Here is a 22,128-nt window from a genome sequence, read left to right as displayed (position 1 = left end):
ATGACATTGAAAAGCTGTGTAAATCAGCCACGAAACTGCGAGAAATCGATTGTTACTGTTCTTTTCATGAACCTGAACATTTTGATGAAATAATCTCGCACATGATGATATCCCATGACAGTATAGAGAGGGCTAGTTTTAGGTTTGTGTTATACTATAAAGAAGACGAATGGAACTTCAAACGTAATGAGAAAGGGTATATAGATACTGTACATAGAGAATTCATCTAGATAATCGTTTTATTTAATGTTGTTTAATTGTTTTTGAGAATGTTTTTGATCACATGACATCTATGCAAATGAGGAGTTCGGTATCTACTTTAACATGGCACAGTAGAAATTTAAAAAAAAAAATTGTGCTGGGGAAGGCAGAGTTGGTGGAGATTTTTAAAAAACCCCGATTTTTGCATTTTTAAAATGACCCTTAAAAATTACATACAATTCGCAGTTAAAGCTCTCATAATTCACTGGACACATATTTTGTTTGTGATAGCATGAACGACACGTTCTTTTCGATGTGGACATTTATATATTTCATTGCCTGTGGCAGTTTTCGCATATTTCATTGCGGGATCAAGCAACATGGAACTCATGGATCTGTGTGATGATTCCCTGGTATCTATTCTGTCCTTTTTACCTGTAATGGTACGTGAGAACATAATGCGAAAGATGTGTTGCCGTTTACAATATCTTTGCGATCACCCTTCTCTTTGGAATCATGTCGTCTTGCGGAATACTGACATACAGGAGAGTAGGGAAACTGTTTTGAACGTGTTCAGGCATTCACGTTTCTTTCGAACGCTTGACATTGAGATCGATGAGACCAACCCTATTACGTTGAGTCAAAAGGACCTTGAACACTTTCAACATGTCAAGAATCTGCATCGACTCGAATTCACCAACACCAGTTCTCTCAGAATTAATTATTTGCAGGGGCGCTGGGAATGGTTTTCATGGAGACAGATTGTCTGTAATGTAAATTCCTTGCACACATTGATTCTGAATAAAGTTCAAATGTATGATTCTGAAATTTCCTTTATTGCAAACCAGAAGCATCTGTCTCGCCTTTCTCTGTTTAAAGTCCGTATCAAAACGTTGAAGTTCTTGCCACCCTTACCCAGTTTACGTCATTTGCATATACACGATGTTCCTATCCAGTCAGAAGATCTCGCGCATCTTTCTATGGTGTCAAACATCGTCGAACTAGACTTACGCACTGATTGGAATTATGGTATTTCACTTGAATTCCTTCCTCTCTTGTCTGAACTCAGAGAACTAACATTTTCCACTGGAACTTATGTGTGTAACCTTGCCAACATACCAAATGTACAAAGGTTACATGGAATTGCAATACTATTTCCTGAACCCACGCCAAGTATGTCTAGTCTAACATACGTGGACATTATGGTCGAAGACTTTCTACAGATTGAAATGCTTTGTAAATCAGCCTCAAAACTCACAGGAATCGACTGTTACTGTTTATTTGATGAACCTACACGTTTTGGAGAAATGATCCAGCACATGATAGTATGCCATGACTGTATAGAGAGGGCTCGTTTCAGTTTTGTGTCATCGTCTAGAGAAGACGAATGGGTATTCAAACGTAATGAGAGAGGGTATATAGATATTTTACATAGAATAGACATTTAATATTGAGCAACTTTGCTTATATGCACTCCTCTGACTTTTGTATGCATTTGTTTTGGGTAAATAAAAAAATGATATATTACACAAAGTTGATAGTAATCGTATTTTTTATTTTTGAAAAAGTAAATCATTATCAAACATCATCAAATTGTTCGGTGCTATCTTTTGTGATAGTGTGAAGGATATGTTCTTCTCATCAATGTTTATCGTACTGTATGACTTGCATTCTTCCAAAAATCAAGATGTGTCTTTCCAGATGATCGTCAAGATGTCTGGTCATTTAATCTTGCCAACTGTTCCAATGATTCGTTGTCCCTATTGTGTGTACGGGTCCTGCCTGATAAACAGTTCCATCGATTCTTGTAGGTTTAGGTTTCGATTCATAACAATATCCATTTTCTCGATGTGGTAATCTATTTTGTCTTCTAGATACCTTCTTCTCTTGTGCTCTTGTATCAAAACCCCTGCAAGTAGATTGCAGCTGCCCGATCTCAGTATTTCCAATTCTCTCTCCAGTTTCGCCTTTTGACTTCGTGTACAGACATTGATGTTTCTTATCAGAGTCTCGACGAGTTGCGAATCGCAGTCACTCCTTGTTGAAACGTGTTGGAATTGCCTCATACTGGACATTTTGTCAGTATAGCAGTGATGAGAATGTCGCTCAAATGGAAAAGCATGCAGATATTTATAGGCAACAACAAGACAATTATGACGTCGTGATGTGGCTTGATGGGGCACGTGCATGTTCTTCACGTCCAAAAAAAATAGTATTTTTTCCACATCCAGAAACTTATGACGTCATGTTTTCTCTACACGTGATGTGGCTTGATATAATATCGTATCATGGTGCATGTTTTTTACGTAAAGAAAATGACGTCACAGTTTTTCCACATCCTTGTGCTTTATACACTTTGAATTATACGTCATGGTGAAAATCAGCGGGTTAAAAAGCAGATCGTTTATTACATCGATTTCGTTGTCGGTCATTTTGACAAAAGAATTTTGTTCCCATATGCGAAGTGACGTTTCGACGATGGAGTGATGTGAGTTCCTTAAACCATAGAAGAGCGACGGCACCATTGTTATAATTTAAGTTAAACTTCTTTTCTTTCATCGCTGCATGTCAACTTCACCCTCGATTTACTAGTAGAACACAAGTAGTCATTGTTCGGGACACATACGTTGTCAGGGTATTTAAGGTATTTTTTTTTATCGGAAGGTTTTGGCAAACACTGTGTCTATAGCTACCTTGCCTTCGTTTGGCAGAGACCTTGTTCCGATGCCGGTAAAGTTGTACGTCAGTGACGGAGTTTGAACGTCGACGAATTTCTCTTGATCCGTGTCAAAGGTGTACCACTTTAATGAACCGCGAGTTTTGCTCGTCTTCTTGTCTTTTGTACAGTCGTAGACATATACACGAATGTTATTGTCGACGGCTAATTGAACCGTCCATCCTGTTCCTCCCTCGCATGTTTTTCTGTCTTCGGTAAGTAAACCGACGGCAAAGACTGCATGCGAGTCTTTGACTTGGTACCAGTTCCTCCGTAGTAAGTTGTCACAGAATTTATTCCGCGTTGGGAAATGTCTTTTCAGAGTTTGGTTAGCTTTTTTCAATTTATCATCCGCTAAATTGAGATTGTTTTGACTGAGAAAGACCCTTGCTTTGTTCTTCACGGCGTGTTTTTCAAACGAATACACTTTAGAGATGATATTGTACTTTGTTGCCGTTTCCTGCCAGTAAAGATCGCTGCCCTTTGCTCCGCCAGTATGATTGATGTATTTACCCCCCTCGTCGCCAAATTCAATATTGTTGTGTAATCCCGTTTTCGATTTTGAATTCGTTGGTAAAAGGTCTTGCCCATTTCCCCGCTCTGCCCCGACTCGACACCTATTTTCCATCACTCATCTGAGAAATTGACACTGTGCACACAAACCCGCTACTTATCTATTCTGCCTCTTTGTGTGTGCGACTTAAAAGTTTAGGTCGTACGAGCGCAGTTGAATTAATAACACAATGTGAGAGACACACACACAATTGACACGTGACTTCACGTGACTCGCTGCCTACGTCATTAGACGTCTTAGTGGTCACAAACGTGTGTGGTGGGGGCAGCTACGTGTAGCAAGAATGTTACTTACAACACTGCGAGTGTGCTTGCTACAGTATTGTTAGTGTTAATACGAACGTGATTCTGTCGAAATGCATGTTGTCGACATCATCACATGGACACAATGAAAGAAGACGTGACGTCATAAATATTTGTGAACATCATATCGTTGGACGTGCATATTTTTCACGTCAAAGAAAAAATGACGTCACATTTTTTCCACATCCATGAATTTACAACTTGCATGCTGTCGACATCATCACACGGACACAATGAAAGAAGACGTGACGTCATAAATATTTGAGAACATCATATCGTGGGACTTGTGATTAACGTGCATATATTTTCACGTCAAAGAAAAAAATGACATCACATGTTTTTCCTCATCCATTTTACAGCTTGTTGACATCACATATAATGTGGTATATCTGATCACGTGATGTCAGAATTATTTGAGAAACAAGGCAATATAAATGACGTCCATGACGTAATGAAACAAGATGTGACGTCAGAAATATTTGCAAAACAAGGCTATATATATGACAACGATCATTATGTGCAGCAACATAAGTGAAAGAACATCATCAGTCCACAACATGACATCAGCTACTAAGAGGCACCAGGAGAAAATCGACAAAGAGTTAGCCAAAAGACACAAACGTAAAATCCACAAGATGACATCAACGAAGAAAAAACTACAAGTGAAAATGGATAAAGAGGCAGCCAAAAGATGCAAACGTAAAATCAGGAGGAGCAAAGAAAGGTCGAGGGCTGTACAACAAGTGGTGCATAAAGAGATGTTGAAAGAGATTGCACAGTGTCAAACGATCAGACCACCAAAATCAACTCGTCCTTGTAAACCAGATGATTACTTGGCATATTTGGTGAGTGACAAATGACAAAATTTTCTTTCTGTAGTACTGTGAAAAGGGTATATATATATATATATATATATATATATATATATATATATATATATATATATATATATATATATATATATATATATATATATATATATATGGTGTTTTGGGGGTGTGGGTGTTCTTGCTTTCGTATGAGTTTATTAAGGTTGTTTTATTTGTTTGTTTTCGTTTGCCTACAGGAACTTCGAGAAAGGGTTTACCAAGAGTCCAGACTTTTCAAACACAAGTATCCACTGGTATATCTGTACCTCATGAATTGCAAGACAGTGCAGAAGAAAACGTGTTTGGTGAAAACCTCTCTGGAAGTATGCGTGAAGGGAATGGCTAGAATGATGTTCAATACCAACCTTGAAGATAGAGCTGCATCTGCATATAAACTGAATGTGATATGCAAAGCATTGGCAATTTGGGCACCTTTCTTCTCCCCAAGTATGCTACAGGAAGAAGAAGGAGATAAAGCAAGGCCATGTAGATTTCAGTTTTTCCTGACAGTCTTTCCCTGTGGCAGACATTTGCCTTCTGATGATGAAATCAACAAAGTTCAATGTGCATACGAGGACCGTGTTGAAAACTCTTTGGAAGAAAAACCAACCATGGAAGAACTTGTTCTCTTCATGCAACTTGTTACAAATGAAATGCGACAAATGAAGGCCTAATTTAATTAGCCTTGTGATTCGAAAATAAATCTGTTTAATATTAACCACATAACAAAAGTGTATTTCATAGTGCTTTGATTGGTATGTAAGTCACACACACACTTCAACAGAGATGGTTTCTTTTGTTTTTAACATTTTATTTTATTTTATTACACTTTAACTTGTTCCATGGTGAAAGCGAATGGTTTTGACGAGTAAAAATGGGATGAATGTGATTGCACATGCAATGAAGTAGGAGATGTATCTCGTCTTGACAACGTTGTCTTGCTGCTAGATGGCGTTTCACGTGGCGTAGGGTATGCACTAACATTAACATTATACTAGAAGAGTTTAGTCAAGGCTGTATGTAAAGTATGTTCACTCGTCGACGCGTACAAGGTATATAAACTCTAAGGGGTTTTTTGCCCCAACAAATCGTATATCCCTGACTTGATAAATTTGTTTTTATCTTTGCTCATACTAGATCAATACTGTCGGCATGAAGAACTTATTGTATAAACTTCATATCGTCACCCTTGTTATACTGAGTGTCGTCTCCTGCAAATTCTTCTTCGAGCTCAGTTATTCCAACTTCAACTCTAATTGGAAAAAATACTCTTCTATTCCTGTTCATGACATCTTCAGAGGAAGAAACGCTGATGCTAATGTCTCGGTGACGGTTCCAACATGTAAACCAAAGAAAAACATAGCGTTTTCTAAGCTACATAAATGCGGTAGCAGTACAGTTCTTAATATACTGCTAAGGTATGGTGACATGAACAATCTGACCTTCGTTCTCCCGCCTTCAGGAAACTATCTGGGATGGCCCAAGCCATTCGATAAACGAAAAGCGATGAAAGTGCCCTGGAACGAGTATAACATATTTACACACCATTCACGATTTAGCTATGAAGGTATCAGCGCCATTATGCCCCCGAGCACTGTATATGTTACTTGTTTGAGACAGCCCGTATCATTATTTCAATCCTCATTCACTTATTTCGACTTTGGCAATTATGTTGGTCTAAAAGGCCCCGCAGGTTTGAAAGAATTCGCTGACGGTATCGAATATTATTATAATAAATCACATAATGCACGATTATTGAATCCTATGCTGTTTGACCTTGGTATGAACTCAGAGGATATGTGGAACGTGACAAATATTGACAACAAAATTAAATATATAGACGAAACATTTAATTTAATAATGATAGCAGAGTACATGGATGAATCGCTTGTGTTGCTCAAAGAATTGATGTGTTGGGATACAGACGATATTGTAGCATTTTCAATGAATGCACGAGCACCAAAATCAAAAAGTAACATTACTGAAGAAGTGGCAGGAAAGGTACTGAAGTGGCATGCTGGAGATGTAAAATTGTATGACCATTTTAATACAACACTTTGGAAACGTATTGAAAGTTTCGGAAGAGAGCGAATACAAACAGAACTAGCAAAACTGAAATCGAGGCGGGAATACTATTCCAACCATTGTATTGAGAAAGTCATTACAAATGATCCCAAAGTGTGGCGCCCAAATCATGTAAGTGTACAAAGCATCAAAATCAAACCATCTGTAAAGAATGACACAATGTGTCTTGGATTGACGAGAACAGAACTTCCATTCACATATTATGTCAGGAAGAAACAGTTACAAAATGTGCGTAATTACATTTTTCCTGACAGTCTCTCCCCGTGGCAGACATTTGCCTTGTCATGATGAAAAGCACAAAGTATGAAGACCATTGAGTTGAAAAATCGACCAAAAACCACTTTTACACACAAAAAAAAACTGTTGCGAGTCACACACATATTTCCGTTTACAAATGATTTTTTATTAATCTCCAAAAAACGAACTTGAAAAATTCAGTTTGGCATATGTAAATGTAAGTAACTAACAAAAAAAAACAACCACAACACTGGATGCACACACACGTATTGTGTATTCTACTGCCTAAAAACACAGACAGTCATTAAAACATCTTCAACTAAAAAAGTATTGGAGCGTGCATTTCCTGCTTTTCAATACGCGGGGGGAGTGCAACTCACGAAACATTTTCGAGTGTTTAACATGTAGTATGTAGGCGGCGAAGCACCAGCTCCGTTATAGGCAGTGACAATGACGGTATAGTCGGCCATAGAAGTAAGATTTGTGAAAGTGTGTCCACGTAAGCCACTTTCTAGAATCAATTCTTTGCCGGTTTCATTCGTACCCTTACGAAGATCAAAATGGTAACCCTCGATAACGCCATTGGAAAATACAGGATCTTGTCTAACAACAACCGTCATCTCGACACTGTCCCCTTCCAAGAAAGCAAGACTGATTCTCAACTTTACACCATCGAAAGGCGCAGCCTGGTCTGTCAATACATGTAAGGTGTCACCATAATCGCTCCACGACCCGTTAACGCCGTATTCTGTGCGACATTTTGCGCGGAAGGAGTATGCCGTGTAGGGCTTTAGTGCAACAGCGACGAAAGTGTCTTTGTTGTAGGCGTCGTTGATGTTTTTCCACGTTTGATCTTCAGAAACATCATCTCTGTATTGTAAAGCGTACCCCACCTGCAAATAATCTTCAATCCAATTGTCCGGCTTGCCTACCCTGACGTGTACAGTGTAGGGTGTCTTTCGCACGAGTGTTAGGCTAGCGGGTGGTCTGGTACGCGTCTGCGTATCGGGGTTGAACTTAATCTCCTTTTCGTCATGGCCGTAAGCATTCGATACCACAATCCTCATTACGTGGAGGCTGCCGTAGTTGGTCCACCTGTCGAAAAAACACGATCGCCGACCTCTCGTTTCAACGTCTGGACAGTCACGCCATGCTGAAGTTGACTCAAAGTAGTGGCGGTACGTAAAAACCTCTACCGTGTCATTTGTCGAGTCCACCAAATCCCACTCACACCACATCTCGAGAATATTCTCGCTGTAACATTTAAAGTCCGAAATCACTGGTCTCACACCGACGTGCAAATTAACGTTGGCGTAGACCGCATTATGTTTACGACGTCTTCCCCCTACCTTCCTACATGTGTACCGACCAGTGTCAGAATAAGTGATGTTTTCTATTCGGAGGTTCAAGTCCGTCCCGTTCACATTAACGTCGAGTTTAGGTGGTAATTCACCACCTTCATACTGCCACAAAAGTCGGCGTGCATCTCTGCGTCGAGGGTGCCGACACGTAAGGATAACATCGTCACCAACACTGGAGTAAACCTCTTCGGCTTTGATGGAAAGACAGCCAAAACAGGCGATGAGGAAAACAACACAAGCGAGCACAGCAGGCTTCATACTTAGTTGATAATGAGGAAAGATCACCCCTTGCCTTCTTTTATAACCGTGGACTAACCGTCGTAATTTGCATAAAAGACGTGACGAATGTGTTTTACTTGCGTGGATGAAAAAAAAAACACCAGAAAATTTGTTTGTATATATATATATATATATATATTTATCACATAAATACGTGCACATGTCGCTCTTTGTTACGCGAGGGAGAAGAAACTTACAGCATTCATGTGGGCATTTCTTTCGATGAAGAAAAAACGAATGGTGGACAAAGGCGTACAGAACTTCCATTCACAGATTACGTCAAGGAGAAACAGCGTTTTTCCTGACAGTCTCTCCCCATGACAGACATCTTCCTTGTGATGATGAAAAGCACAAAGTATGAAGACCGTTGAGTCGAAAACTCGTTGGTAGAAAAACCGACCATGGAAGAATTTGTTCTCTTTATGCAACTTATTACAAATGAAATGCGACAAATGAAGGCCTAATTTAATAAGCCTTGTAATTCGAAAATAAATCTGTTTTATTAACCACATAACAAAGTGTATTTTATAGTGCTTTTATTCTTATGTAATTCACACACACACACACACACACACACATTTCAACAGAGATGGATTCTTTTGTTTTTTAACATTTTATTTTATTTTATTATACTTTAACTTGTTCCATGGTGAAAGCGACTGGTTTTGACGAGTAAAAATAGGATGAATGTGATTGCACATGCAATGACAACACAAAAAACAATTGCTGTTATTGTAGAAAGGTACACACTGCCTGTCTTATCCGCTCTCGAAGGACGCAATGTCGAATGTACATTTGTCATTGTCATTTTGCCTGTCGACGTTGTTTGTTGTATTTTATTAAAAGTTTTTGAAGATATCTCTGACAATGTTTCTCCAACCGTCGACAATGCTTTATGAGATGTTACATCCGGTGAAAGAGATGGTACTTGCATAGTGGAAGTTATTTCTTGTGAAATAGGAGATGTATATGGTGACGATGTTGTCCTGCTGCTAGATGGTGTTGTATGTGACGTGGTAGACATTTGAGTCATGTCGTCGTCCAGAATGGATGATGTTGCTTGTAATGTGGAAGTTGATAACGTTATTTCATCTTGTGTATTTTCAATTTCTGCTACCTCTTCAAGTATTTCAGCTGTGATTGATATGTCACGTGATGTAGGGGATGTACCTTGTGGTGACGACGTTGTTTCACGTGAAGTGATAGACATTTGAGTCATTTCTTCCTCCAGAATGGATGATGTTGCTTGTAATGTGGAAGGTGATAAAGTTATTTCGTCTTGTGTATTTTCAATTTCTGCTACCTCTTCAAGTATTTCATCTGTGGTTGATATTTCTTGTGAAGTTGGAGATGTATATGGTGACGATGTTGTCATGCTGCTAGATGGTGTTGTATGTGACGTGGTAGACCTTTGAGTCATGTCGTCGTCCAGAATGGATGATGTTGCTTGTAATGTGGAAGTTGATAACGTTATTTCGTCTTGTGTATTTTCAATTTCTGCTACCTCTTCACGTATTTCAGCTGTGGTTGATATTTCACGTGATGTATAGGATGTACCTTGTGGTGACGACGTTGTCTTACTGCTAGATGGTGTTTCACGTGAAGTGGTAGACATTTGAGTCATGTCTTCCTCCAGAATGGATGATGTTGCTTGTAATGTGGATGGTGATAACGTTGTTTCATCTTGTGTATTTTCAATTTCTGCTACCTCTTCACGTATTTCAGCTGTGGTTGATATATCACGTGATGTAGGGGGTGTACCTTGTGGTGACGACGTTGTCTTACTGCTAGATGGTGTTTCACGTGAAGTGGTAGACATTTGAGTCATGTCTTCGTCCAGAATGGATGATGTTGCTTGTAATGTGGAAGGTGATAACGTTATTTCGTCTTGTGTATTTTCAATTTCTGCTACCTCTTCACGTATTTCAGCTGTGGTTGATATTTCACGTGATGTAGGGGATGTACCTTGTGGTGACGACGTTATTTCACGTGAAGTGATAGACATTTGAGTCATGTCGTCCTCCAGAATGGATGATGTTGCTTGTAATGTGGAAGGTGATAACGTTATTTCGTCTTGTGTATTTTCAATTTCTGCTACCTCTTCACGTATTTCAGCTGTGGTTGATATTTCACGTGATGTAGGGGATGTACCTTGTGGTGACGACGTTGTTTCACGTGAGGTGATAGACATTTGAGTCATTTCTTCCTCCAGAATGGATGATGTTGCTTGTAATGTGGAAGGTGATAACGTTATTTCGTCTTGTGTATTTTCAATTTCTGCTACCTCTTCAAGTATTTCATTTGTGGTTGATATTTCTTGTGAAGTTGGAGATGTATATGGTGACGATGTTGTCATGCTGCTAGATGGTGTTGTATGTGACGTGGTAGACCTTTGATTCATGTCGTCGTCCAGAATGGATGATGTTGCTTGTAATGTGGAAGGTGATAACGTTATTTCGTCTTGTGTATTTTCAATTTCTGCTACCTCTTCACGTATTTCAGCTGTGGTTGATATTTCACGTGATGTAGGGGATGTACCTTGTGGTGACGACGTTGTTTCACGTGAAGTGATAGACATTTGAGTCATGTCGTCCTCCAGAATGGATGATGTTGCTTGTAATGTGGAAGGTGATAACGTTATTTCGTCTTGTATATTTTCAATTTCTGCTACCTCTTCACGTATTTCAGCTGTGGTTGATATTTCACGTGATGTATAGGATGTTCCTTGTGGTGACGACGTTGTCTTACTGCTAGATGGTGTTTCACGTGAAGTGGTAGACATTTGAGTCATGTCTTCCTCCAGAATGGATGATGTTGCTTGTAATGTGGAAGGTGATAACGTTGTTTCATCTTGTGTATTTTCAATTTCTGCTACCTCTTCACGTATTTCAGCTGTGGTTGATATATCACGTGATGTAGGGGACGTACCTTGTGGTGACGACGTTGTTTCACGTGAAGTGATAGACATTTGAGTCATGTCGTCCTCCAGAATGGATGATGTTGCTTGTAATGTGGAAGGTGATAACGTTATTTCGTCTTGTGTATTTTCAATTGCTGCTACCTCTTCACGTATTTCAGCTGTGGTTGATATTTCACGTGATGTAGGGGACGTACCTTGTGGTGACGACGTTGTTTCACGTGAAGTGATAGACATTTGAGTCATGTCGTCCTCCAGAATGGATGATGTTGCTTGTAATGTGGAAGGTGATAATGTTATTTCGTCTTGTGTATTTTCAATTGCTGCTACCTCTTCACGTATTTCACGTGATGTAGGGGACGTACCTTGTGGTGACGACGTTGTTTCACGTGAAGTGGTAGACATTTGAGTCATGTCTTCCTCCAGAATGGATGATGTTGCTTGTAATGTGGAAAGTGTATGTAGAGTGTTTAGTGATGTAGGACAGACAATGTCCCTTGTTGCCCACTCGTTGAACCTGTTTTGACAATAAAGGTGCTTGAGCCTGCAGTCACACGCACAGTTATTACGTCTGCACTGAAAGGCACTTCCGTTCCAATGCCTCAAACACATGTCTGTAGATATACATGATTCCCTCTCTTGTGTGACTGTCGTCCCAGCATCACAATGGCATTCTTGTGTACCATTCTCATACAGCTCTCCCATATGACAGGTTTTTAGTGTTCTATCCGTCATCCAGGAAAAGCATGTATCTGACGTGGAGAATGTTTCATAATCTGTACAGTTCTGCGAAAACACGTCCCATGATTTACAGTTGACTTCCTCAACAGAAGCAAACCTACAATTAAGTGTCACAATCAGTCTGGTTGTTTGGGGCAGTGAACATGATAGAGAATATTCGCCTGATGTGCTGTTGCAGTTGCATTCACAATGTCTGTTGCTGCATACGATACGTTGCCTACCGTAATACACACAATCAGTTGACAATCTGCATGTGCCAAGGTGCTGACCATCACTGCATGGGCAACCATTGCTGTTTGACATACACTGTGGTATTATCTTTCCGTCACCGCCATGTGGCCAAATGCCACAAGATGGGTCAGGGAGCTGCATTTCACAAGATTCTCCAACCCTGCCTTGTTGTCTACACAGACAGTTGCTATTGTTGGTAGCAAGGTTTTCAATGAGAAAACCTTTGCCGCTTGCACACGGTGTTTGGGTTACATCATAAAAATGTATGTCACTGATCTTCTCACTGAATGCAAGACAAAGTGTCAAAAATACCAAAAGGAATAGTAAACGAGTTTTCTCTTCCATTCTTTTGTATTTTATTTTATCACAATATATATATATATATATATTGCATAAATACATTACTTCCAGAACTATGTTGTGTGTGATAATGTTACTTGATGATGTTTGATCCGAATGACTAAATTATATGTCAAAGTGGCAAACACAATTAGAAACGTCAATCCGATGATTACTCCAATGACTATCCCAATTATGTTGTGTTGTTTGTGACGATCAATATTTTCTCCACTCTTCCTCTCTGTGTTGGTATTGGTGTTGTCACCAGTTTTGGTATTCCTTATGTTACTCTCACTTGGTTTGGTTTTCGGCTTTTTGGGACAGATTAATTTGCCAAGTATTTGTTTTACAGGAAGCTGACATGCCCAGACGCCTTTTTGTTTACCTTTGTCCAGACACAAACAGTTACAGTATTTGACTTTGCAAGTGTACGTTGGATGAGTATCCAGTGCTGTGAAACGCATATGTTGAAGACATGTGTCTGTTTGATTCATGTCGTGTGGTAATACTGGACAATTGGCAGTTTCATTGAAACAATCACACTCCTCCCCTTCGTCGAGAGCCATGCATTCTGGTCTACCAACATCTTCTGTCCACCGTTTATGCCAATACCACTGTGCAACACATGGTGATGATGAAACCATAATACCATTTTTTGGCTGAATTGTTGATGCGCTTCTCTTTTCTGTGATAGGGGTTGGTGTTGTTGTGTGTTGTTGTCCGTTGGGAGTAGGACACAAATATTGAACTCGATACATCTCTACAGGCTGTGTTTCGCCACATTGAAAAGTACCCTGTCCTTGTGAACAACGACAGGTACACAATTGATGTTCATAGAACATCTGAAACTGATGTGTGGAAGTTTTAGTTGTGTTGATGTGATCACCGAATTTATAACATGCCGTATCGTCGCAAGTACACGTTGTATGACATGCTATGTCTCCAAATGCAATCAATGACCTCGAGTCTTTGGGTAAGACATAGATATCATCTCGAGGAACACATTCACATGAAACCATGTACACGAGAATGCTTAGAATTAAAACACACAAAGACAACACCTTCATTTCTCTCTTTTCTTTTAAAAGTTTCCAATTTGTTTTACGTTAGTATAGATTTTCCCGTCACGAAAATCCTACACTAGTTTTTCTACTGTCCTTTCTCTTAAATTGGAACATGATGTGGATGGAAGGGGTTGGTCTCCTTTATTGACTGGATTTTTATCTTTTTTTGTTGTTTGTTCTTTTGGCCTGGACACTTTTATGTCAGGGGGTAGTTTTCCACCATAAGATGCCATGGACAGTGCCGACTTGATGGATACTGGCTCGTAGTGGCTATGGACGCCTATTAAAATACCGTGATAAAAAACAAGGAAAAACACCCTTATGCTCCACGACATGTACATCACTTTTGACCAAAAGGGACCTAGTCTGTTTTTAGGGCAGTTGTACACGTCTGTTCTTGCTGGACTCGTTCGAAGAATAACCTCCATGCATTCCTCCTCACTACTGTCTAACCTGTAACATTCTGGGAATAAATGCGTGTTGTCAAATAAACAAGGACCTGTTAACAAAAATATGCCTCGTTTTGCAAAATCGAGCAGGGCAAAAGCAACAGATGTTATGGCTATTGTGTACGTGACCATAGATAAGCATCGTCTGATTGCATCGTTGTGTTTTGCATTGGACACAAGTCTTCTTCCTTTGTCTTCTCTCAGAGAGTAACTGAGCAGGCAACAGGCCAAAAAGGGTATAGTGGGTAACCAACTGATCATACTGTAGCTTTCATACCCTGGCAGTGCCTCCACAAACAGACATGCACACAACACAACAGTGGCCACAAGATAGCGTTGAAACGGTATGACACCATAGGCTAACTCTTTGATATTGCCTTCGTATATGCAAAACTGACTGTCTGTCACACATCTTGGACGTCCTTTCGTGCGTATGTGCAAGAGAAGCGGTAAAATGCCACTTGGAATGTATCTGAATACACACATTGTTAAGTAATACAAAGCAGATGCTCCATTACCTAACCGAACTTCGGGACACCGCTGGTGTTCGATATCAAGTCTTGAAGGACCGTCTGTGATGATTTGGTGGCATTCGCTCAGGGTGTTATTGTTGCAGCCGAATGCCTGTTTTGCAATGGCTATGTGGTCACCGTCTGACAAGGCACAAACACTCAAGTGGGTAAATATGTTGTAAAGCAGTGACAAATTACCACTCACAAAAAGGACGATGCAGTTTAACCAAGCCAGTTTGCTGAAAACTTGATAAGTGACCGAATCTCTGACTTCATGGGCTTCAGTTGCAAACCTGGCCAGAAGATAATAGCTGGTGGCAGGTACAATGACCTGCCAATCCACAAGGGGATAGATGTCTATTTGAATGAGAACTTCAATGATCCATGTCAGAGAAAGACAGAGGAGAATCAATATTGAAATGCAAACTTCTCTCATTTTGTTTTCATTTTTATTTTATTTTTCATAACCTTACAACTCATTTATACATTCTTTTGTGACATTGCAAGTGGCGATATTGGAATTTCCGTACACAATTTATTTTGCCCTATGATCATCATAGACCTGAAACTTTTCCACACTCCACGGCATGCTCTGTGGAAATCGTCCAAGTAGGCTAAATCCCAGCCCGAAGATTTCAAGACTCTTGCCAAGGTGTCTTCGTTTATTATGCTATCTAATGTCATACATTCAATGTTGTTGATGGACTTGGCTTTCCCCTTCAGTAGAGGTCTGAATCCCTTTTTGGTTTCTTTTCGTTTCAACTGTATGATCACTTTTGGCATGTCGACTGATTGTATTAGCTGCATGTTTTTGTTTTCTAGGTACAACCTCAAAGCTGGGAACTCGTGTAAACCTTCAGTCATTTGTTTGGCAGACACTTCAATAGACCTGAACCTGAATGGAGCAGCTTCCCTCGGCAATGGCAATCGTAATGTCTGCCCATTGCATGTAACAAGCCATGGTAGATGTGAGAAAAGCATCAACATTGTGCGATGGTAGTGTTCATAGTGATCGAATGTGTCAGTTTTCAAATCAAATGAACAGTCTCTGATATCAACAGTTATACGTTTTCCTGTTTTTGCAGAGTAAACTGGTATGTTTGAATATGCACATTGATAGGGATTGTCTGGATCTGTCAGTGTCAGTGCCTCTTCGTATGTGTCAAACCTAATATCATCAATGTCACAGTCTAGTCTTACAAACACAGATGTTGGTATGTGCCATGCAGTGAGTGTTATCCAATTATCACTCCCTTTGTCTTCCATCCTTTCTCGTTCCTTAGCAAAATGATGTTGTTCGTAAATAGTAGGTATGAATGAACGTGTGAATAAGTGGAATTAAACCACGATGGCTCATTTGTCCTACAAGGGTTGTGAAACAAAACCAAAAAGACTTGTCGCGAGAAAGGACCATGACGAAAATAAATATGACAAATACGACAAATACGATGCAGTGGTTGATATGTTGAGTGACCTTTGTTTGAAAGTGGATGACGGTAGTGGGCAATCAATCAAACCACTTGCTTCTGTCAGACCTCAACCAATTCCAACACCTACTAACAAAGAACCTCGACCATCAGTGCTGTATGCTAAGAGAGCAGTTGGAGCAGAGTGTAAAACGGAAGCCTTTTTAGGTCTAAGTGGTCGTCAGTCACCTAAAGTCGTATTTGCTTCTGAAATAGACTTGCCTGAATATGACGTTGCACTCGACATGTGTTGGACTGAGAGTGACTGTGTTTTGGACGAAAGAAAATCAAACCATCATATCGATCTCACCAATGCAGCTTGCAAATACGACGCACTCATGAGAAATATAGGTCAATCCCCCGGGAAGACTGTCTGGAGATTGTTCAATCCACGTCTTGTCAAACAAGTGAGACTTTTGTCTCCTACAAGGTTTATGGTAATGAGAAAATGGAAACCTGTTGAAGCTCCTTTGTATGACAATGATTTCCTGCAGTGGGAAAGAGACAGGGACATCTCTTGTTCGATGTTACCGTTTGTTCTCCAGCCAGAATGCAAAAACAATGAGTACACATTACATGTACATGAAGAACTTTGTAAGAAATTCGGTGACTTCTACAACCCCATTTTTGACATGATTGATGTGGAATCGAGCGCGCGGCGTCTTCGTCGAACCCCCAGTTCTCTTTCTGACTACATTCTTCAGACTTTCTCTGCATGTGACGTGTTTCCACCCAGTGGCTGCTGGCTTTCTCCCCAAAGTGCCACTTACAGAAAAGTTGCTCTGTGGAAGTATTCGGGCTTCAGGCCAGTTGATTTGTTTTCCCACAATGGTGACAATCTAGAGAGACACGTGGTTCGACATCACCCTGTGAGATGCGAATTGTATTTACATGATGGAAATCATGCCAAATGCTGCAGACCTAGTCATTTGTGTTACGGTTCCTGTAGGGCCAATTCAAGAGATATGGAACTGAGAAGAGCAGTGGCAACTTTTCTTTCTTTAATAAAGACTGACACACGTGACTTCACATGGAAAACTGTCCGTCAACACGTGGACGGTTTAGCTAAGTTGTTAAGATTAGAACCCTAGATAAGAGAGGGGGAAAAAGTCAAAAAAAGAAACCATTTTTTGTTTGTGTATTCATTTATTAACTTTTGTATTTTGTGTTCAAATGAATATTCAAAAAATTGGCACGGGATAAGTATTTTGTACTGTTCTGTCTTCCTCTTCATCTTCATCTACACTTTCGACGTACTTGCATTTCATGCTTGTGTCTTCATTGTAGCGAAATCTTGGTTTCTCTTTTGTTTTTGGCATGGCAAATTCTACTGTGTTTTCGAATCCTTTTTTAGAATGCAGGTATTCCGCGGTTCGTCTTTGTGGGAAGTACTCTTCGCTTAAACTTTCGACATTCTTGAATTTCATGCTTGCATCTACATTATAGCGAAATTTTGGTTTCACTTTAACTTGTTGCATGGCAAATTCATCTGTGTATTCGATTACATTTTTAGAACACATTTTATCGAAAAGGTTCTGCACATTTCGTTCTTCTACTCTTCGTGGTAAATACTCTGTGTACTCTTTGAGTGTGTACTTGGGTTGAGTTTTGTCATTGTATTTGAGTGGTGGACGAGATAGCGACTTCCGTATGGTGGACTTCAAATCCCCAATGTCCCGTGACGATGAAAGTTGTATTTTCTGAAGTTTGAGACTCACAGTTTCACGTGCATTTGACATAGATTTCACATCAAATGTATTTTGTGATATCTTCGTGTCTGTACATAGTTTGAACTGAATGATGTCCAACTGTTGTCTTTGGTATATTGCAGTGCGGCATATTGGACATGAAAATTGAGACGTTTCTTCGTCCATGGCATTTACTCTTAAATTCTCCTGCAGACATGACTCGTGAAACAAGTGACAGCCGTTCCAGTCGTCGGACTGGTGTTGACTGTTTGCATAACGAATCAGTTCGTCATCTGACTGGTCAACACCTAGACGCTTTCTGAGTCTCTGGCCAGCACAGTTAAGGCCCTGCAGTTCCCTGTTGGGTCCCAAAGGTTCCAAACATAGTGCACAGTCTGCTCTCTCCCACTTTCGATTTGAAAGGGGTCTTTCCTCATCATTGTCATCTCTGTCACTGTCATCATCACTGACTCTGCAACTGTCTCCACTGCATTGTGCTACAATGTCGTCGTAAGCTGTATCTCTGTCAACATATACAATGCACTTGTATGGGTCGTTTCGTTTAAAGTAGCGTTTCAGGAAAAAAGAATTCTTATGACCTCTCTCGTTTTCGTTGAGAAGTTTAAACAATTGCTGTAAACACTGAATCCATGTCTGTCTAAATGTAGTGGGGCTTCCCAAGCTTTTGACCAACACTTGCGACTGTATGTGTTGTTGGAGAAACAGTATTCCTTTCTGGCTCAAAAGGAAAAAATTGTTCAGTGTTTGCACGATTAGAGTCTTCATTTCAAATGCCCTGCTGTGTTCAGGATTCTCTACAGTTACTATTTTTTCCATGATGTTGCACACGTCCACAAAACAATCAGATCCGTGGACTTTGATTTTCGTTGGCTCTAACAGAATCAACTCATCATTGCTGTCGTCACAAGCAGGTTTAAGTTGATCGATCTGGTTGAAGAAATGTTTCTTAAGGGACGGGTTTTCCATTGGGAACATGCTCGATTTCTCTCTGCTTTTGTTGCCTTGGGCTGGAAAGCGAAGTTTGATAACCCCGTCATCGTGTTTTCTTTTCACTTGTCTGGGATTATCATGGATGTTAGTGTCAGTTGCTGTCGACAGCTGCAAGAAATCTGTTTCGGGATGATTTGATGGATAAGCTTTGACACTGGAAACCATTTTGGTCAAGTACATTTTCTTTGCATCTGTGTTGTCATTGCTTGGTGATGTTCGACCCTGGATGAGTCTGTTAGTTAGAATGGATGAGCGCAGACTTCCTGTCTGTGGGTCGTTTGCATCATTTACTAGTTCCATTTCTAGGACCTGATTGGATGTAGAACTAAAGTCTCTGCCACCACATCTTTCTAGCGAGTTCTGAAAATCCGTTTCTGCCAGGTTGAATGCTTTCCACGATTGGTTTAACGATACAGCCTCTTCACACTCTCGTTGAAAGTTAGCTATAGTATTGTTTTCCTCTGTTCTGTCTCTGATCACACCCAACCACATGTTATACAGAGATTCAAATTCTTCTTCAGATAACATGCGAGACATACTGATGTCAAGATGTTGTTGTCGCCTGGCCAAAGTCCTTTTCAAAAGTGTTATAACATCGGTGTCATGTGATTTCTGCATAAACTCTCTCAACCGCTTTATTTCCGCTTTTAACCCGTTTCTTTTCACTGTGTTTTGCACATGCATTTTTACAAACTCCTTACTTTTTTCTGTAAGGCTGGGTAGCAGCCTGCATGCTTCCCTGTGTCGAAGTCGTTCGTTTCTGTCCAACCACCTACACTCGTCGAAAAACCTGTAAAAGTTAGCCGTTTCACAAGTGTCCAGTGCATGCGTTTCCTCAATTTGTTGCTCAGACAACCCGTGCTTTTCAAACAGGTGACGTGTTACATACCTTTCATTAGCAAACCTGTCATTGCAGTCTCGCATTCTACAGCTGAATCTAAGGCCCAACAGCACGTCTGCAATTTTTGGATGGTTTCTGACATCTGCTGTTGGTTCAAATGTCTGTAGTAATGATAACACACATCTCCTCTCTTCTGGCTGATCTTCGAATTCTAGATCGCCATGACTCAGGTGGTCCCCTTTCATAAAAACTCTGACGTTAGCAGATGCCCAGTCATGTGCCAAGAGGTACAGTTCGATACCAATGCCACTTTCGACTTCATATCTTTGCTGCAAATGTTTTATCAATTTTTTGAATGACACAACACCATGCTTTTCTTCAGATACAAACATGACACTGTCTGTTACAATGCTTTTTGGAATCTTGGCTAAGAGTGTTTCTTCTCTTCTTGGCAGAATGGTTATTTTGTTGTTACCTTGACGACAATTTAGAAATGAACGAAGTCTACCTAGCAAAAACACATAAGCCTGAAAACAGAAACCGTCCTCCTTTAATTCATCAACTGAAATACACTGGCCAGAATTCAACATGCCCTTTAGTGCCTGCCACGTTTTGTCCATGAGAGGAGGGCTACCAACCACAAGGGAATGGGGAGCATCAAGGTAGGTTTTGGCCATAGTCATGGTCCCATCAAGTCTGTTGATGGTGTAAAATTTATCTAAACCGTTGATGTCACACAGTCTTTCATGCCACACTGAAGACGTCTGTATACTTTTGCTACCACCTTTAAGTCTTTTGCCTTCCGAGAAATCATCCAACAGAGGATTGTTGTTCACTGTACAGACACTGTTGAACGCACTACTGTTGGAATATACACCATAGACAACAAACTCCCTTTGATGCATGACCATTTCCCTGACTATGTCATACAGGTTACATGGTTTGCCATTCTGCACAACAGGGACTTCTCGAGCCAAGTTTGCTATTTCGACAAGTGTTACACAGTCTTGGCTACTTGTTATTTTGAATATTTTTTCGAGAAAATTGTCGATCCGTATGGGGTCGACAGCTTTTAACCTGCTCCACGTCTTTTCAAGGGACTTGTTTAGAGACATTAAACAGCAGCTCTTGTTACTCGATCCACCCCCTAACCCCCTCAATACAGTTTTGTCTAAATCTGGGTACAACACACCACTTTCCATCTTTCGTTTTCCAAAAGTATACGACACACGCTAATATGGATGTCTTTTAAAACAAATAACACTACAACACGATGTCTTTTTCAGTGTGTACGACAGGTTTTAATATCTGTATGTTTGTGAATGGTCGCCTGGGAATAAACCTTCATCGGCATCCATAACAGCCTCTGGCTCTAGCAGTGATTTTGTTTCACTCAAATCAGTCATTGTCATGTCATGACTTTGTTTGGTACCTCGCAAATCTATTTCTTTTGTCAGTTTTCTGTGGTGGTAAATGTGAGTGAACAAGTGTATGAAAGATAACACTAGCACAGCTATTAGCAATGCCTTGACCACACCAGATGTGAAGACTTGACACCAGCCAGAATCCCTGTATTCAGTGGTCAAGAAACACATTGGCACGCTTTGTGCAGTCACTGTCCAGATAGCCACAACTAACAATGGATAAGCATGTACAGCAATACGTTCCCATGACATGGGTTCATTCAGGGCTACAAGTAACGAGTCTTCACCCTTCAAACCACGGTAAATCAAGTACAAAACGTTCAATACGGTCATGCTGAAATCCAAATACATTGGATAAATACAGAATTTGAAAATACCGTACAAGTCAGTCATTTTGCAAGGATCACCACCTGCCATATTCCCTTCGACTACCAGCATCACAGCGGCAATGGTGAAAAAAACAGCATATATGAACTTTTGTAAGTTGAGCAGTATGTGATCGTGCCAAGCTCGCAGGCCCTTCTCCCTGTAGCAGTCAATAATTTCATCATCTAATCTTCTGAAACTGTCAATTGTACGATCAAACACATTCCTAAACTTTCGTTGCACACGAGTTTTAATGCCTTTCTTGCTGCCCCCAAAAGTACTAGGACGAGCACTCTTACCAACTTTCCTGGTCGAAATCATGTTGCTCAGAGCTACTACTAATGACCTCTCAAACAACCCACGTTAATAGAAGTAATACACCTCAATGACACGAACGCAGTTTTTAGCTGATTTAGATTCTAGAGATTTGAGAAATCATCGGTTGGACCACCTTC

General features: G+C 40.2%; 2 protein-coding genes across 2 annotated transcripts in view; both read left to right on the top strand.

Moving 5' to 3' along the window:
* The first annotated feature begins 3,945 nt into the window (after positions 1–3,945).
* On the top strand, positions 3,946–5,374 carry LOC144453291 (uncharacterized). The gene is made up of 2 exons (XM_078144551.1): positions 3,946–4,638; positions 4,860–5,374. The coding sequence occupies exons 1-2, from the start codon at positions 4,294–4,296 to the stop codon at positions 5,334–5,336; spliced, it is 822 nt and encodes a 273-aa protein (XP_078000677.1). The 5' UTR covers positions 3,946–4,293; the 3' UTR covers positions 5,337–5,374.
* Positions 5,375–5,804: 430 nt separating this feature from the next.
* The window catches only part of LOC144453285 (galactosylceramide sulfotransferase-like), a 31,545-nt gene continuing 15,221 nt past the window's right edge, over positions 5,805–22,128 (top strand). The window contains exon 1 of the mRNA XM_078144545.1: positions 5,805–6,858. Within this exon, the coding sequence (XP_078000671.1) occupies positions 5,815–6,858 (1,044 nt within the window). The 5' untranslated portion in view covers positions 5,805–5,814. The remainder of the gene's footprint in view (positions 6,859–22,128) is intronic.

This window comes from Glandiceps talaboti, unplaced genomic scaffold, assembly GCF_964340395.1.
Source record: "Glandiceps talaboti unplaced genomic scaffold, keGlaTala1.1 scaffold_38, whole genome shotgun sequence".
In the NCBI taxonomy this organism is placed as follows: Eukaryota; Metazoa; Hemichordata; class Enteropneusta; family Spengelidae; genus Glandiceps; species Glandiceps talaboti.
This window is presented reverse-complemented; position numbering and strand designations above follow the sequence as displayed.

Excerpts from the sequence above, each read along its gene's own strand:
- LOC144453291 (XM_078144551.1), top strand. The coding sequence starts at position 4,294 with ATGACAACGATCATTATGTGCAGCAACATAAGTGAAAGAACATCATCA. Across the intron at positions 4,639-4,859 it reads ATGATTACTTGGCATATTTG|GAACTTCGAGAAAGGGTTTA; the intron begins GTGAGTGACAAA and ends GTTTGCCTACAG.